We start from the raw sequence: 15841 nt of genomic DNA on the forward strand, positions 1-15841 counted from the left end.
CGCCCGCACGGAAGCCGGAGTCGCCTTGGGTCCCGACGCCGAGATGGCGTCCTCCGCCTCCGCTCGCACTCCGGCGGGGAAGCGAGTGGTGAATCAGGACGAGCTGCGGCGCTTGATGAAGGAAAAGCAGCGTCTGAGCACCAATCGGAAACGCATAGAATCTCCATTTGCGAAGTACAACCGTTTGGGGCAGCTGAGCTGTGCCCTGTGTAACACCCCGGTGAAGAGCGAGCTCCTGTGGCAGACCCACGTCCTGGGAAAGCAGCACCGTGAGAAAGTAGCCGAGCTCAAAGGCGCGAAGGAAGCCACCCAGGGTCCGTCCTGCAGCGCCGTGCCCCCGTCAGCCAAGAGGAAGGCGCCGGATGCGGATGGCCAAGATGCCAAAAGACCCAAGGCCTCCCCGCTGCCTCAGGTACAGCCCTCCACATCCGCTTTGCCCACCAACTCTGACAGAGCAGGGAAGGACTCGGCCAGAGCGACCCTCAGTAAGGCCTCGGGACTCGGTTTACTCCCTGATTATGAAGATGAGGAAGAGGAGGAGGAGGAAGCGGGAGGAGAAGGGAAAAGAGGGGACACCAGCAAGCAGCCGCCCGACTCACAGGGCAAGGAACCCTCGCTTTCCTCCTCGAGAGAGGCAACAAGTATGCTGCCAAGCGGTTTCTCGGATACAAATCCTCCCAAGGCCCCTTTAATTCCTCATTCGGGGTCAATTGAGAAGGCAGAAATACATGAAAAAGTCGTGGAAAGGCGAGAAAACACAGCGGAAGCATTACCGGAAGGCTTTTTTGACGACCCTGAGATAGATGCTAGGGTACGAAAGGTTGATGCCCCAAAGGATCAGATGGACAAAGAGTGGGACGAATTTCAAAAGGCCATGAGACAGGTCAATACTATTTCCGAAGCTATAGTTGCTGAAGAGGATGAGGAGGGACGGTTGGACCGGCAAATTGGGGAAATCGATGAGCAGATAGAATGTTACCGTCGGGTGGAAAAGCTTCGGAATCGCCAGGATGAAATAAAAAATAAGCTTAAAGAGGTTCTGACTATAAAAGAACTTCAAAAAAAGGAAGAGGAGAATGTTGACAGCGATGATGAGGGAGAACTACAAGATTTGTTGTCTCAGGATTGGAGGGTAAAGGGGGCTTTGTTATAGGGTTTCAAAGACCCAGGATTTTCATACCATCAGCAACAGTACCAAAAGTGCTGTCTCTGGATAGGGTACTGGTTACTTCATGCCGCGAGATTTGATAACGTAACTGGGTTGTTGAGAGACAATGAACCTGTGAAGATAGCACTTTTGAAAATTGGTGTAAAATATTTTTGAGGTAAAGTTGTTTTTGAAATTTTTGGTCTGTATACTAAAATGTCAACTTTTTCACACATTTACTTAAGTGTATAATTTTGAATTGTCAAATCTGTAAGCTGTAAGTATTATACATAGTTAAATATATATTTACTTAAGTAATTCTGTTTTGAAATTTATGAAAAAGGAGAAGCCAAGCCAACAGACAAGCCTTTGGATGAATACCAAGTGTGGTATTTGGGACACATGTGGCTTTCCCTTTTCTAATCCCCTAAATGAACTCCAGAGTGTTTTTCAGGAAGGTGGGGGAGGGGAGGTTGTTTTGTTTTTATGAATACTATTCGCAAACATGTAAGTCATTCGGGGTAAATCAGTTCTCTGAGTAGTCTGCTTTGTTTCAAAAACATGCACTAGGAGAATGTATAGATTGATCGATCTCCCAAATGTTTCTCTTGATTAAACCAATGATTCTCGGATGAGGTGCACATGGAGATCACCCACCAAGCATTTGAAAACATGCATATGAATCACCTTGGAGCTTTTAAAAAACTGTGTGCCCAAGGCCTAAGGTTAAAGATTTCAATAAATCTGGAGTGGGGCCCAGGCATCTGTTTAGTTTGAAATCTTCCCAGGTTATTCTAATATACACCAAAGTTGGAGAGCAATGTGGCCCTAAATCCAGAACCCATTTATATTTTTTCAGACTTTGTTTTTTTGAAATACCGTATGCCATAACTTGCATGAAAGAAATACTACCTTTTATTTAGATTTCATCCAGTGTTAAATTTTATTACATTTTATAGTAAGTTAGGGTTCAGAATTTCTGTCCATTGTTGGGAGGATAAGTTGTTTTCTCAAGGAATAACAATTAGCTTATTCCTATAACTGATTGTTTAAATCACTCCTTTTCCCTTTATTGATAGAGGTATTCAAATGAAAATGGAATTAACAATGTTCCAGCAGTAGAAATGCATACAGCATACTCAAATGAAAGTCAGTAGCAATAATAATAGCTAAAACATACAGCTTTTACAGTACATGACAGGTGTGGTTCTAAGTGTTTTACATAAACCAAGTCTAGTTGTTCTAAAGTCCAGGTTTTATGGAGAATAATATCAAGATAGAAGGTATGAAAAAGCCTCGCTTGGATGCTAAATGAAGGAATTCTCTGTCGGCAGTGTAGGAAAAGTGGAAGTTTTAGAGCAAAGAAATTGTATTTGCAAAAAAGATTATGGAAGATGATTTTAGTTGCAGTTTATAAAATGAATGTGGATGGGGAGAAATAAGCTGGGAGACTACTTGGAAACTGATTTTAAAAGCAAGGTGAGCAAGACTTTGATTAGTTATAGACTGAGAGTAAAGGAATGAAGTTGAAAAATTTTCACAGAAAGGGCCAATATTTTAGTGACTAGACATAGAAGAAAAACAGGAGGGATAAAGATGAAATTCAAGGGCTTGGGGGTTTTTAATGTGGGTCCCTAGAGAAGTTATCTAACACGTATTGAGCACATTGACTATCTTGTGGTCTTTGGCAGAAAGTCTTTTCTTGAGCTGTCAGCTGACTGGTAATAGAAGTTTCAGTATGGTAGCAGATTTACCTACCTTAAATGTATAAACCCACATGTACTCACATTTTTCTATCATCCATTCCTTTATTTTAGAATGAGAAAATATGAAGGTGGGCTTGAGTAGTAGGCCTTGTTTTACATTGGCTTAAGAGGTTAGGCCAATGATCTAGCAAAGAACTTTCCATTTAAAAATACAGTGCAAGCCACATGTATATTTTCTTTTCCTAGAAGCCACATGAAAAAGTAAAAAAATATGAAATTCGTTTTAATGTAATTTATTTTATCCAATATATCAAAAATATTCACTTTTTAATATATAATCAATATTTAAATATCATTAATGAAACATTTTATATTGGGGGTTCTAGATTTCTGGAATCTAGGTGTATCTGACATAGCACATAGCACATCTCAATTTGGACTGGCTCCAGTTCAATTACTAGCCATATGTGGCTTACAATAAAGGACAGTGCAGACTTAAAGAGAAAGTTGTGCAGGAGGAAAAATAAAACACACAGGAGGTAGCGAGAAGACCAGTTTAGAGCAGAAGGTTTATTCCTGACAAAAGTGGAAGTTATGATTAGAAAGATAAAATTATGAACTGTTGTAGAAGGTCTTGAACGCCATGCCCTGAGGAGTTGGAACTTTAACAATTGAGTACCCTTGAGGTTGTTGGGTCCTTAATTGTAACACAAAGAGTTTAAGGAATGCCAGATATGTTACTATACGTATAAACAGCACTGGGTTTTTAGGAGGGACAGAAAGCTCTGTTCCCAATGCTCTGTATCTCAAAGAATGAATGGTGGGGCCCCAAACAAAATCAAGGAAATTAATGTAAACAGCTACAGAAGTTAGTGAATCCTGATCTTCCACACAATGGAGAGCTCCTTTATACCTCTGAGCTGGGTCAGATAGTTTTCACCATTAGCCTGTGAATCCATCAACATTCCCAAATTCTAAGTCTTAGTCCCATGGATTTCTTCCAGTCACTCTTTTCTTTTTAGAGAACCCCTTCATTTAGCCAACAATTTATTAGAGTTACTGTAAATGCTAGAAAGGTAATCCTCTCACCCATTCACTTACAATTTAATGTAGCTCCCCTAGCTGGAGGGGAAGAAAAAGCTGAACTAGCCTTGAAATATAAATTTGCCCAGTGGCTTACAACTTGGAAAATGATTTCATATTTGTATTTCCTTTAATGAAGAAAGTAATGACTGCTTTTTACACACCAGGAAACAGGAGGCTGTGGAATTAAAATTCCAGGAGAAAAATTAACTTGGACCTAAAACCTTTAGTATAAACAGTCACTAGATTAGCATGGAGCAATAGGAAGAACAGGGAAATTGGCAAGAGAAAAGAGAAGACATGGGTTCAAGTTCCCACTCTACATTGTAATGGTTAGTGATCTTGGGGAAGTCACATCTCTTAACCTTAGTGCACCCCACTACCAAATGATGATAATGTGATGATAATGTAGGGGGTGCCTGGGGGGCTCAGTCGTTAAGTGTCTGCCTTCGGCTCAGATCATAATCCCAGGGTCCTGGGATCAAGTCCCACATCGCGCTTCTTGCTTGGCAGGGAACCTGCTTCTCCCTGTCACTCTTATGCTGTGCTCTCCGCACCCTCCCCTCAACTCTCTCTCAAATAAATAAAATCTTAAAAAAAAAAAATGATGGGGCGCCTGGGTGGCTCAGTGGGTTAAAGCCTCTGCCTTCGGCTCAGATCATGATCCTGGGATCGAGCCCCACACTGGGCTCTCCGCTCATCGGGGAGCCTGCTTCCCCCCTCTCTCTGCCTGCTTGTGATCTCTTTAATTAATTAATTAATTAAATCTTTTTTTTTTTAATCTCAGGTCACATGACACATGTGTAAAAGGGTTTTTTTTTTTTAAATTTTTTTTTAAGATTTTATTTATTTATCAGAGAGAGGGGGAGAGAGAGAGCACAGGCAGACAGAATGGCAGGCAGAGGCAGAGGGAGAAGCAGGCTCCCTGCTGAGCAAGGAGCCCGACGTGGGACTCGATCCCAGGACACTGGGATCATGACCTGAGCCGAAGGCAGCTGCTTAACCAACTGAGCCACCCAGGCGTCCCATAAAAGGGGTTTTTAAACTGAAATGTAATACAAGTATGTCTACTATAGATGGTCCCCCACTTAAAGTGGTTCTACTTAAAGATTTTTTGACTTTACAATGGTGGGAAAGTGATACACAATACACATTCGGTAGAAACTGTACATCAAATTTTGAAATCTGAATTTTTTTTTTTTAAAGATTTTATTTGACAGACACACACAGAAAGAGGGAACACAAGCAGGGAGAAGCAGGCTCCTCGGGGCTCAATCCCAGGACCCTAGGATCATGACCTGAGCCGAAGGCAGAAGCTTAACGAGTGAGCTACCCAGGTGCCCCTTAAGTTCTGAATTTGAATCTTTTCTTTGGCTAGCGGTAGCCTGTATGACATTCTCTCGTGATGCTGGGCACCAGCCATGACCCATAGCTCCCAGTCAGCCACGTGATCACAAGTTTAAACAACTGATACGCTGACAGCCATTCTGTACCCACACATCTATTAGATTAGATTTTTGCCCAAGTGTAGGCTAACATCAAGTGTTTAGAGCACGTTTAAGGTAGGCTAGGCTGAGCTATGATTTGGTGAGATGGTTATGTTAGATGTACTTTCAACTTACAACTGGTTTATTGGGACTTCCCATGGGACTACATCCCAATAAACCCGTCTAAGTTGAGTAAGATAGACTTCCCCTGCCGCATGCTAACTTTATTTTGGTCTAATAATGTAATGCCCCTTAATTCCCTCTTTGAAACTAAGGTAATTAGAGCAGGTGATTTTCTTGAGGTTTCTTTTAACTCCAAATTTTTAATGTTGCTGAGACACGGCATCTCACCTTTTAAATATTTTTTTTTAAAGATTTTATTTGTTTATTTGACAGAGATCAAAAGTAGGCAGAGAGGCAGGCAGAGAGTGAGAGAGGGGGGAAGCAGGCTCCCCGCCGAGCAGAGTGCCCGATGTGGGGCTCAATCACAGGACCCTGGGATCATGACCTGAGCCAAAGGCAGAGGCTTCAACCCACTGAGTCACCCAGGCGCCCACCTTTTAAACATTTTTAAAGTCACCCAGTTGACTCTGGAGACAGATAGTCTAAAGTACTGTTGCTTTTACTTATAAGATTTGGCCAGCATAAGTCCCATTTGTCTTGGTGTAATTATGAATAGTGCCCTGCCCCCTTCACTCTCAACACTGTCCTTTTCTAGAAGTATAGATACTTACCTAAAATTTTAATAGGAAGAGGAGCTACTTTTTTAAAAATTAATTTATATAACACAGAGAGAGACAGGGAATATTAGTGGGGGAGAGGAAGAGGAAGAAGCAGGCTTCCTACTGAGCAGGGAGCCCAACACGGGGCTCCATGCGAGGATGCTGGGATCACGACCTGAGCTGAAGGCAGATGCCTAACAAATGAGGCACCTAGGCACCCTGAAAAGCCACTTTCTAATGATCATGGTCATTTGAAATGATATGTTTCCTGTTAATGGTGCACTACTTGGCTAGATGTTTGTGTAGGGGGATTTGAGTAAGTATATGGGTAGGAATGGTGACTAGATAGATCATTTTAGATTGCTTTTTAATTCTTAGCGTCTAGTAGCCTGTATAATATAAGGAATTGCTTGAGAAGCTTTAAATTTGAACAGGGAAAAAATAATCCCAAAATTCTGCATTCTATTTTCTTTTTTCCTTTGTTTTTTTTTTTTTCCTGCATTCTATTTCCTATCTACAGTTCCTCCCTCAGTGAGCTCATCCATTCCTATGGGTTTAAATATCACCTATATACTGATGATTCTCAAATTACATCTCTACCCTTGACCCTTCTGAGAGTCTTCCTTCATTCCCCTTTATTCCCCCAAATCTAATGCATTAGCCAAGTCCTGGCATCTCCCCCTCAAAATACGCCCAGAACCTCTCTGCTCCTTTCTGTCTCCAGTCCTGGCCACCCCTCACACACACCTTAGCCACAATCCATTATCAACAAGTAGAGTGATCTTTTGAAAATGTAGGTCAAGTCACTGTCACTGAAAACCCTTCATCACATGCTTCCATCACACTTGGGGGAAAAAAAATCCAGGCCCTTATTAAGCTCACATGGTGCTCAGCATTTGGTGATTCAAATGTTTACTATTTGTGAGCTAATGACTGACCCTGAATCCCCCTAAAGAGAATGGAAAAGGCAGGAGAGCATAACTGCACTATGTTGAAATCAGTTGTCGCCATTCAGTAGTGGGATTTCATGGCCAAGTCTTTTTAATTCCCAAGAGGCATGACAAGTCAAGATTGTTTTTGTTTGGGGCACCTGGGTGGCTTAGTGGGTTAAAGCCTCTGCCTTCGGCTCAGGTCATGATCCCAGGGTCCTGGGACTGAGCCCCACATTGGGCTCCCTGCTCAGCAGGGAGCCTGCTTGCTCCCTCTCTCTCTCTGCCTGCCTCTCTGCCTACTTGTGATCTCTGTCTGTCAAATGAATAAATAAAATCTTTAAAAAAAAAAAAAAAAGAGGGACGCCTGGGTGGCTCAGTGGGTTGGGCCGCTGCCTTCGGCTCGGGTCATGATCTCAGGGTCCTGGGATCGAGTCCCGCATCGGGCTCTCTGCTCAGTGGGGAGCCTGCTTCCTCCTCTCTCTCTGCCTGCCTCTCTGCCTACTTGTGATCTCTCTCTGTCAAATAAATTAAAAAAAAAAAAAAAAAAAAAGAGGGACGCCTGGGTGGCTCAGTTGGTTAAGCAGCTGCCTTCGGCTCAGGTTATGGACCCAGCGTCCTGGGATCGAGTCCTGCATCGGGCTCCTTGCTCAGCAGGGAGCCTGCTTCTCCCTCTGCCTCTGCCTGCCATTCTGTCTGCCTGTGCTCGCTCTCTCCCCCTCTGTCTCTCTGATAAATAAATAAAATCTTTAGAAAAAGAAAGGAAGGAAGGAAGGAAGGAAGGAAGGAAGGAAGGAAGGAAGGAAGGAAGAGAAAACTTAAAAGGCCAAGTCAACTCATGGAAGTTAGAGCCAGAACAAAAGTCAACTCAGTGGATCAGGGGGCTGAGAAATCTTTTCCTCCCTTGTGTCTCCCTTCTCCAGCACATGAGGCTCTCACCTGTTCTGAGAGCAGCAGCGCAAGGAGGTATCCACAACAGCCTCTGGGGTGTAACAGACCACCTTGGCATTTAGCAGCTAATGAGAAGTCCTCATGGCACCAAACAAGCAATAGAGATATCCATATGTCAGCGAGAGTGCGAGGGCAGTCCTGACCGCCTAGAGGCCTCTGAAGTGGAGGGAAGGGGGAAGAAAGTGATTCAGTGGTCGAGTAAGATCAAACAGTCAGCGAGGACACATTGCTTCCCAGCTGCTCTCAGCCCTCCATCCTCTTTCTCTGCCACCACCATTTCATTTGGCTCTCTCCTCCTGTCACTTGGCAGTCAAAGCTATTTTAGAGTGAGACTGCATTCAGCCATCCTTCACAGAAATCACTCCCAGTCTCTCAGAGGAGGAAGAGAGTTCCATCTGGCTGTACCTCCATTTCGCTAACAGCATTTGGGCAGCTTCGTAGGCACTTGGGAGCCAGCGGTCACTCTTAGGGGAGTTCAGGGGACCACTCTGATTGGGTGGTTGACGGTGGTTATCACTGTTTTCATTGTGTGGGGGTGTTGTTTGCTTGCTCTTCTGCCAAATGTGGTTATAAGAGAGGGTCAACCAAGCCAGGTTGTCAGGTTATTATTATTAGTAATAGCTACCATTTACTGGATTCCTACCATATGTCTGGCACTGTGTGAGAGTTCGATATACACTGTCTCTAATCCTAGAACAACCCTGCAAGTGACATAAGACCTTCGTTTTGCAAACAAGGAAACTGATGTGCAGAAGTGAAGGAGCTTACTCCAGGCACCAATCCCACACTCCCCATTGTTAACCCACATTATTATCATTTAACACTACCTTATACTCACATAGTGAGAGTATCATTTGTGCACAACCTTCACGTTAGTTTTCAAGTCTCAACACCCACCCAAAGGTAAAACAACTGTTATCTCAACCACCTAATGACTTCTCCAAGGTCACTCAGCAATGGCTAACTTTAAGACTAGATGGAACTAGGGGCGCCTGGGTGGCTCAGTGGGTTAAGCCTCTGCCTTCGGCTCAGGGTCCTGGGATCGAGCCCCGAGTCAGGCTCTCTGCTCAGTGGGGAGCCTGCTTACCCCCTTTCTCTGCCTGCCTCTCTGCCTACTTGTGATCTCTGTCTGTCAAACTAAAAAAAAAAAAAGAGAGAGAGAGAGAGTAGATGGAACTTGATTCCTGCCCCACCATTCTGTTATTTAATAGTGAAATGTGGAAAATGGGAGAGCATCCATCCCTCAGGATACCAAGAATTAAGGTCAGGGAAGTTTACGATCAACATTATGGAAACCCAGTGCTGTTCAGAGACCTTGGGTAGGCTGGAAGCAGTGTTTTCTGAGGTTTGTTAACAGACTCTGCCCACACTGCCCTACCTTCCTCCATTTCACCAATCAATTTTACTCTCTAGTGGTCACTGGTGGGATCAAAAAGAATGACTTCAGTTCCAGAGGTTGCAACCAGGAAACAAGTTAGACCAGGCCTTGTGGTCCTCTACTCTTGAACTAGAACTACACGATGTTAGGTAAACTTCACCCTTGGTTTCCTCCACTACAGGGAGAGTAAGAGTTTTTACCTTCTAGAATTACTGAGAGGATTAAATGAATTCAGTGCATGCAAATACTTTTAGTACAGGCCAATAATACTATTAAATAAAATGACTGAAGACAAGACCCTTACATTCAAAAAAAAAAAAAAAAACTATGAGCTGGTTGTATTGTAAGTGGTATAAGAAATCGAGCGGGAACCAATTATTCACTAAACTACTGGTATAGGCAGCAGAAAGAGAGCGAGTCAAGTCTATGGCCTTACTTTTCCCATTCACCAGCTGTATGTTATCTATTGAGTCGGTTTGCTCCCCAAGTCTTAGTTTTACCATCTGTGGGTATTATGCTATCTGGGCACTCCCTAAGGCCCCTCTACCTCTATCACTGCGATATTGTGGGTTATAATAAGGAATAAATATTTTGGCCTTTGTCTCCATTTCTGGCATAGATCTAAAACCCTTGGAATTTCCTAAGAAAGGTGAGAGGGATAAAGGTGTCATCTGTTATTCAAAACAATTCCCTGTCAGGAGCATCTGGGTGGCTCAGTCTTTAACCATCTGCCTTGGCTCAGGTCAGCATCCCCTCCCCCACCTCTGGGAGGGAGGGGGTAAGGGGGCTACCGATTGAGTTCAATCACCAATGGCCAAAGATCTAGTCAACTATGTATACGTGAGGCTATCTCCATAAAACCCAAAAGGGTGGGGTTTGCTGAGCTTGCAGGTTGGTGACCGTATGGGGGTGTTGGGAGAGTAGTGTGTCCAGAGAGGGCGTGGAAGCTCATCACCCTTTCCCACATATCCTGAGTTCCATCCTTTTCTCACTTAACAGGTAATCCAGTCACTAAACTGTTCTGAGTTCTGTGAGCTGCTTTACCACGTTTCTCAAGCCCACAGAGGGGGGCTTGGGAAGCCCTAATTTAGAGCTGGACAGAAAGCAGCTCAGGTGACACTCTGGACGTGGGGTTGGCATCTGAAGTGGGGGCAAAGGGGCAGTCTGGTGGGACCACACCCTTAACCGAAACCCTTTCATTGCCTTATGTAGAAAACCCACACGCCTGGTGTCAGAAGTTTAGTTTTCAGAGAGCGCGGTCTATATATATAGATGGAAATATATATATATATATATATATATATATATAGAAACAATGGAGTTTTTTTCCTTTACTATCACCAAGACCAAGACAAGCTGAAGGCAGGAGAGGGAGAGCACAGGGAGCTGCATGGTCGAGAAGGTTCTGTAAGAAGGCATGGACAGAAGCTCCTAGAGAAGGAGTGAAGTGGGATAGGAGCTCTCCTGGTATAAAGGAAATGGCATATAGGGTACAAGAGAGAAAGGAAGCATTCAAATTGATCTTCAACCTCTGCCTGAGATTGTTTTGCGATGTAGGTGGGGTTGGGTGGGGTGAGATCTGGAGCTGATGACCGAGAAAGAATTCTTGAGACACCTTTGGTGCAAAATGGTGGTTTTATTAAATCATTGGGACAGGACCCTTGTGCAGAGAGCTGCTGCCCAGGGGTTTGAGGGGTGGCTCATTCTATACTTGGGAGCTGGGGGAGGTAAGGAATAAGGGAGGTGTCCAAAAGGACTTTCATATGGTAAAGAAGACTCTCAGGATACTGGAGGCCTTGCTATTATCAAGCTAAGGTTGTTTCTTCCTCTAGAAAAGCTTTATTAACATTAAGATAGTTGGAAGTTTCCTGGAAGAATGTCACACATATTCCACCCAGGAGGAGGCAGGTGTCAGCTTGTGCTTTGTCCTCAGCCAGTCTCCTGCTCCCTCATCAGCTCAGTGGGTTAAAGCCTCTACCTTCGGCTCAGGTCATGATCTCAGGATCCTGGGATGGAGCCCCACTTTGGGCTCTCTGCTCAGCGGGAGCCTGCTTCCTCCTCTCTCTCTCTCTGTCTACCTCTCTGCCTACTTGTGATCTCTGTCAAAATAAATAAAATCTTAAAAAGAAAGAAAAAAGAAAACCCAATCTAGTAATTGAGGGAAGATGGTAACAACTTTGAGTCTCCCTTACTATCTGTGACCTCAACCCTTGGGTTAAGGGTCCTAAACCCGGTCCCAGTTTCTGTGTCATGGATTGGCTATTCCCAGATGCACACTTGACTCCTCTCCTCTCTGTCCTCCTTCACTCTGGCAGCTAGAGCACAAAGGTATTCCAAGGAGAGGCCAAGAAACCCCACTGGTTAAGAACCAACCTCCACAGCCTTTATTGAAAATAAAGAGCCATGAGCTGATTTGAATTATTACATCTTCCTACAGCTGTTCCCTTTTAAATATTTATCCTGGCAAACACCATCACCGTTTTTTACAACTTATTTTAATTGTGTGACTATTAAGCAAACCATACCGTAAAATTGGCTCTCAGTGCTGAGATTTATGTGATTCATAGACCAGAGCTTATTAAAAAGGGAATCCACTGAGTGCAAACTAACCTCACGAGTGCCCCACGCCGTCTCTAGGAAGGTGTGACGTCTTTTCCCTAATCCTGCCTGTGGCTGCCAAGGTTCCATAGTGAGTAGCATAAAAAAATGAACAGCATCCACCCATTTCCCTGAATCCTAATGAGCTTAGACTGGAAGTCAGGGACGCTACAGTCTTTTTTTTTTTTTTTTAAAGATTTTATTTATTTGGCAGAGAGAGAGATCATAAGTAAGCAGAGAGGCAGACAGAGAGAGAGGGAGAAGCAGACTCCCCGCTGAGCAGAGAGCCTGATTTGGGGCTCCATCCCAGGACCCTGAGATCATAACCTGAGTTGAAGGCAGAGGTTTAACCCACTGAGCCACCCAGGCGCCCCAAGGGATGCTACAGTCTTAACAGGGGGAGGCAGAAGCTCTGAGAGGCTCACAAACAGAATCAGAGCCCTGGAGGATTCAGCATCAAGGTCAGAGGGAAGGAGTTAATCTTGGACTTTGAATAACTAGGAGTATGTAAGAGATATCCTGCTTATTTGTCACCAAGGCGATCCTTGGTTTGGAACATGGAATTGCTTTAAAACTTCAATAAAAGCGAGGGGCACCTGGGTGGCTCAGTCAGTTGAGTGTCTGACTCTTGATTTTGGCTCTGGTCATGATCTCAGGGTCCTGGGATCTGGCCCAGTGACATCCACGCTCCCATTGGGCTTCACACTCAGCACGGAGTCTGCTTGGGATTCTCTCTCTCTCCCTCTACCCCTCACCCTGCTCACCCTCTCTCTCTCAAATAAATAAAATCTTTTTAAAAACGTCAATAAAAGTGCCTGGGGGAAATGCTCCCTGGAAAAACGCACTTACAAATATTTACGTGAATACTTGGTTACTCTTTCAGTTACCACCAAGCTGCTCCCATTTTCCCCTATGCGAAGTCAGAAGCCAACTGACTCACCTCCCAGACTCTACATAGCACCCAGACTGACAGCAATCCCATTAAAACCTAAGTCAGATCATGTTATTTCTCTGCTCAGTACAATCCACTAGCTTCCCATTGTACCTGGCACCTCCTATTCTCCTCTGCTTTCTTTTTCTCCATAGTACTCATCAGAGTACATACTATGCATCTTACTATTTATTATCTGTCTCACACACTAACCTCTGAACTCCCTGAGGAGAGATTTGTCTGTTTTGTTTCACTGCTATTCCACTTCCTGGAATAGTACCTCTCACAGAGGAGGCATTCAATACTTACCTGATTGATTCAACCCTGCAGTGGTATGAATGTATCCAGGCTGGGGGTGTAGAGGGAAATACACATTTACTGAAACACCGCCAAGTGCCAAAAAGTTCGCAAGTTAATATTAATCATATCATTTAACTGTCGCACCCAATCCTAAAAGGTATTTTTATCCCCATTTCAGCAGGACAACTCAAACCCAGAGAAGTTAAGAAAATAGAAGTAGGTTACACAGGCAGTAGTAGGACATCATTCAAACCTGTGTGTGGTTCCAAAGCCATGCTATGTCCAGTGCACATTACTCCATTCTCCTTGGCAGCAGCTCCCACTTCTTTAAAGAAATGCTGTCAACTTTCACACCTAGCTCCATTTTACAGCAGGGGGCTGCAGAGGGGGTGTCAGGGAAGTGGGGGTGGTGGGTGAATCAAGAGATTCAGGGTTCCAGGCGCCTGGGTGGCCCAGTGGGTAAAGCCTCTGCCTTGGGCTCAGGTCATGATTTCAGGGTCCTGGGATTGGGTCCTGTGTCAGGCTCTCTGCTCGGCGGGGAGACTGCTTCCCCCACCCTCTCTCTCTGCCTGCCTCTCTGCCTACTTGTGATCTCTGTCAAATAAATAAAATCTTTAAGAAAAGAGAGAGTTTATAAAAAATAAAAATTTAAAAAAAAAAAAAAAGAAAAGAGAGAGAGAGATTCAGGGTTCCTTGGAGCTATAATCAAGCAAACAAACATTAAGAGCCTGAGTCTTTTTGCACATTAACATCAAACACGGTCAGAGATAAGATGTAATAAACATCCTTCTGAGGGAGCTGATCACTTTCAGTCTCAGTCATTCCATTCACTCATGGGTTTATTTATAAATGTTTGCTAGTGCCTACTAAGTGCCCAGTAAGACACTGGACATTGAGGATAAAGCGATGCATATGGCTCAGATGTCACCCTCCACAAATATGTGAAGTCCAGTGCAGTGTTGTCGGATAGAAGAAGGTCATGTGAGCTAAATATGCAGTTTTACATCTTCTAGGCACTATATTTTTTAAAAAGGTAAAACAGTTGAAGTTAATTTTAATAATATATTTTTATTCAGCCCAATGTATCTAAAATATTTAATAGGTGAGTCAACATAAATATACTATTGATATCTTGCAGTCTTTTTTTGTTTGGTAACACACCTCTGAAATCAGTGTGCATTCTGCACATACAGTACATCCGCATTTCGACTAGCCACATTTCAGGACCTTGACAGCCACACATGGCTAGCCATGTCAGCATCTGACAGCACAGGGTTATGGGAAAAGGTAGAGTCAAGGGGATTCTCAAAACAATGTAGTAAATGCACTGACAGAGAGAAGAATGACTCAGTATTACCCAACTGCCAGGTAGGACTTGAGCCTCCAGGGACCTTGTCCATTTTGCAGCACATTAGAGACTTTGACCCACTCCAAACAGTGGGATTGTGGTTGTCCTCAACCAACCAACCTTGATATATCCAAACACAACTCATTCTTTTACCCCAAATACTTGCTCCTCCCCTCTCACTTTGTATTTCAGTTGATGGCACCAATTTCTACCTGCTCACTCAAGTCATTCTCATTTTATCCTTAGGTAAATCAGCACTTTATTTACAAGATAATTTAAAATCCAAATATTTATTACTTTTTAAAAATGCCTCTTTCTCGGTGCGCCTGGGTGGCTCAGTGGGTTAAGCCTCTGCCTTCAGCTCAGGTCACGATCTCAGGATCCTGGCATCAAGCCCTGCATCGGGCTCTCTGCTCGGTGGGGAGCCTGCTTCCTCCTCTCCCTCTGCCTGCTTCCCCACCCCCGCCTGCCTCTCTGCCTACTTGTGATCTCTCTGTCAAATAAATAAATAAAATCTTAAAAAAAAAAAAATGCCTCTTTCTTGGGCAACTGGGTGGCTCACTGGGTTAAAGCTCTGCCTTTAGCTCAGGTCACGATCCCACGGTCCTGGGATCCAGCCCCGCATCGGGCTCTCTGCTCACCCGGGAGCCTGCTTCCTCCTCTCTCTCTGCCTGCCTCTTGTGATCTCTGTCTGTCAAATAAATAAAAATCTAAAAAAAAAAAAAAAAAAAAAAGCCTCTTGCTCTCCATCCCAACTAACTGAGCATGGCCACTTTCATCTCTCACATAGCTCACTACAAGAAACTTTTTTCCCCCCACCTTTATTGAGATAGAATTGACATAAATCACTTACATAAGTTTAAGGCCTACACAGCATGAAGGTTTGACTTACATATATAATGAAATGATTGCCACAGTAAGTTAACTTTGCATACACCATCTCATATAAAAGAAAAAAGAAAAAAAAAAAGAAATCTTAATTATATGGAGCTCCTCAGGAATTTGTAGGTCATCCTTGCACAGGGGCCATGCTAATCTTCTCTGCACCTTCCGATTTTAGTATGTGTACCAAGAACCTTTTAATTTCTTCCCCTGACTCAGTGTCTCCCCTACCCAGCCTCAAAAGTAGTTACTATTACATAAGGCCCTTCATGGTTCTCCATCCCTTACATTAAAAAAGCCAAGCTCGGGATGCCTGGGTGGCTCAGTTGGTTGGACGACTGACTTCGGCTCAGATCATGATCCCGGAATCGCAGGATCA

General features: G+C 43.8%; 1 protein-coding gene across 1 annotated transcript; it reads left to right on the forward strand.

The window, feature by feature from the left end:
* On the forward strand, positions 1-1465 carry ZNF830 (zinc finger protein 830). The gene has a single exon (XM_082708383.1). The coding sequence runs from the start codon at positions 44-46 to the stop codon at positions 1151-1153; it is 1110 nt and encodes a 369-aa protein (XP_082564509.1). The 5' UTR covers positions 1-43; the 3' UTR covers positions 1154-1465.
* The last annotated feature ends 14376 nt before the right edge of the window (positions 1466-15841 follow it).

This window comes from Mustela nivalis (assembly GCF_964662115.1).
Source record: "Mustela nivalis genome assembly, chromosome: 17".
NCBI classification, from domain to species: Eukaryota; Metazoa; Chordata; class Mammalia; order Carnivora; family Mustelidae; genus Mustela; species Mustela nivalis.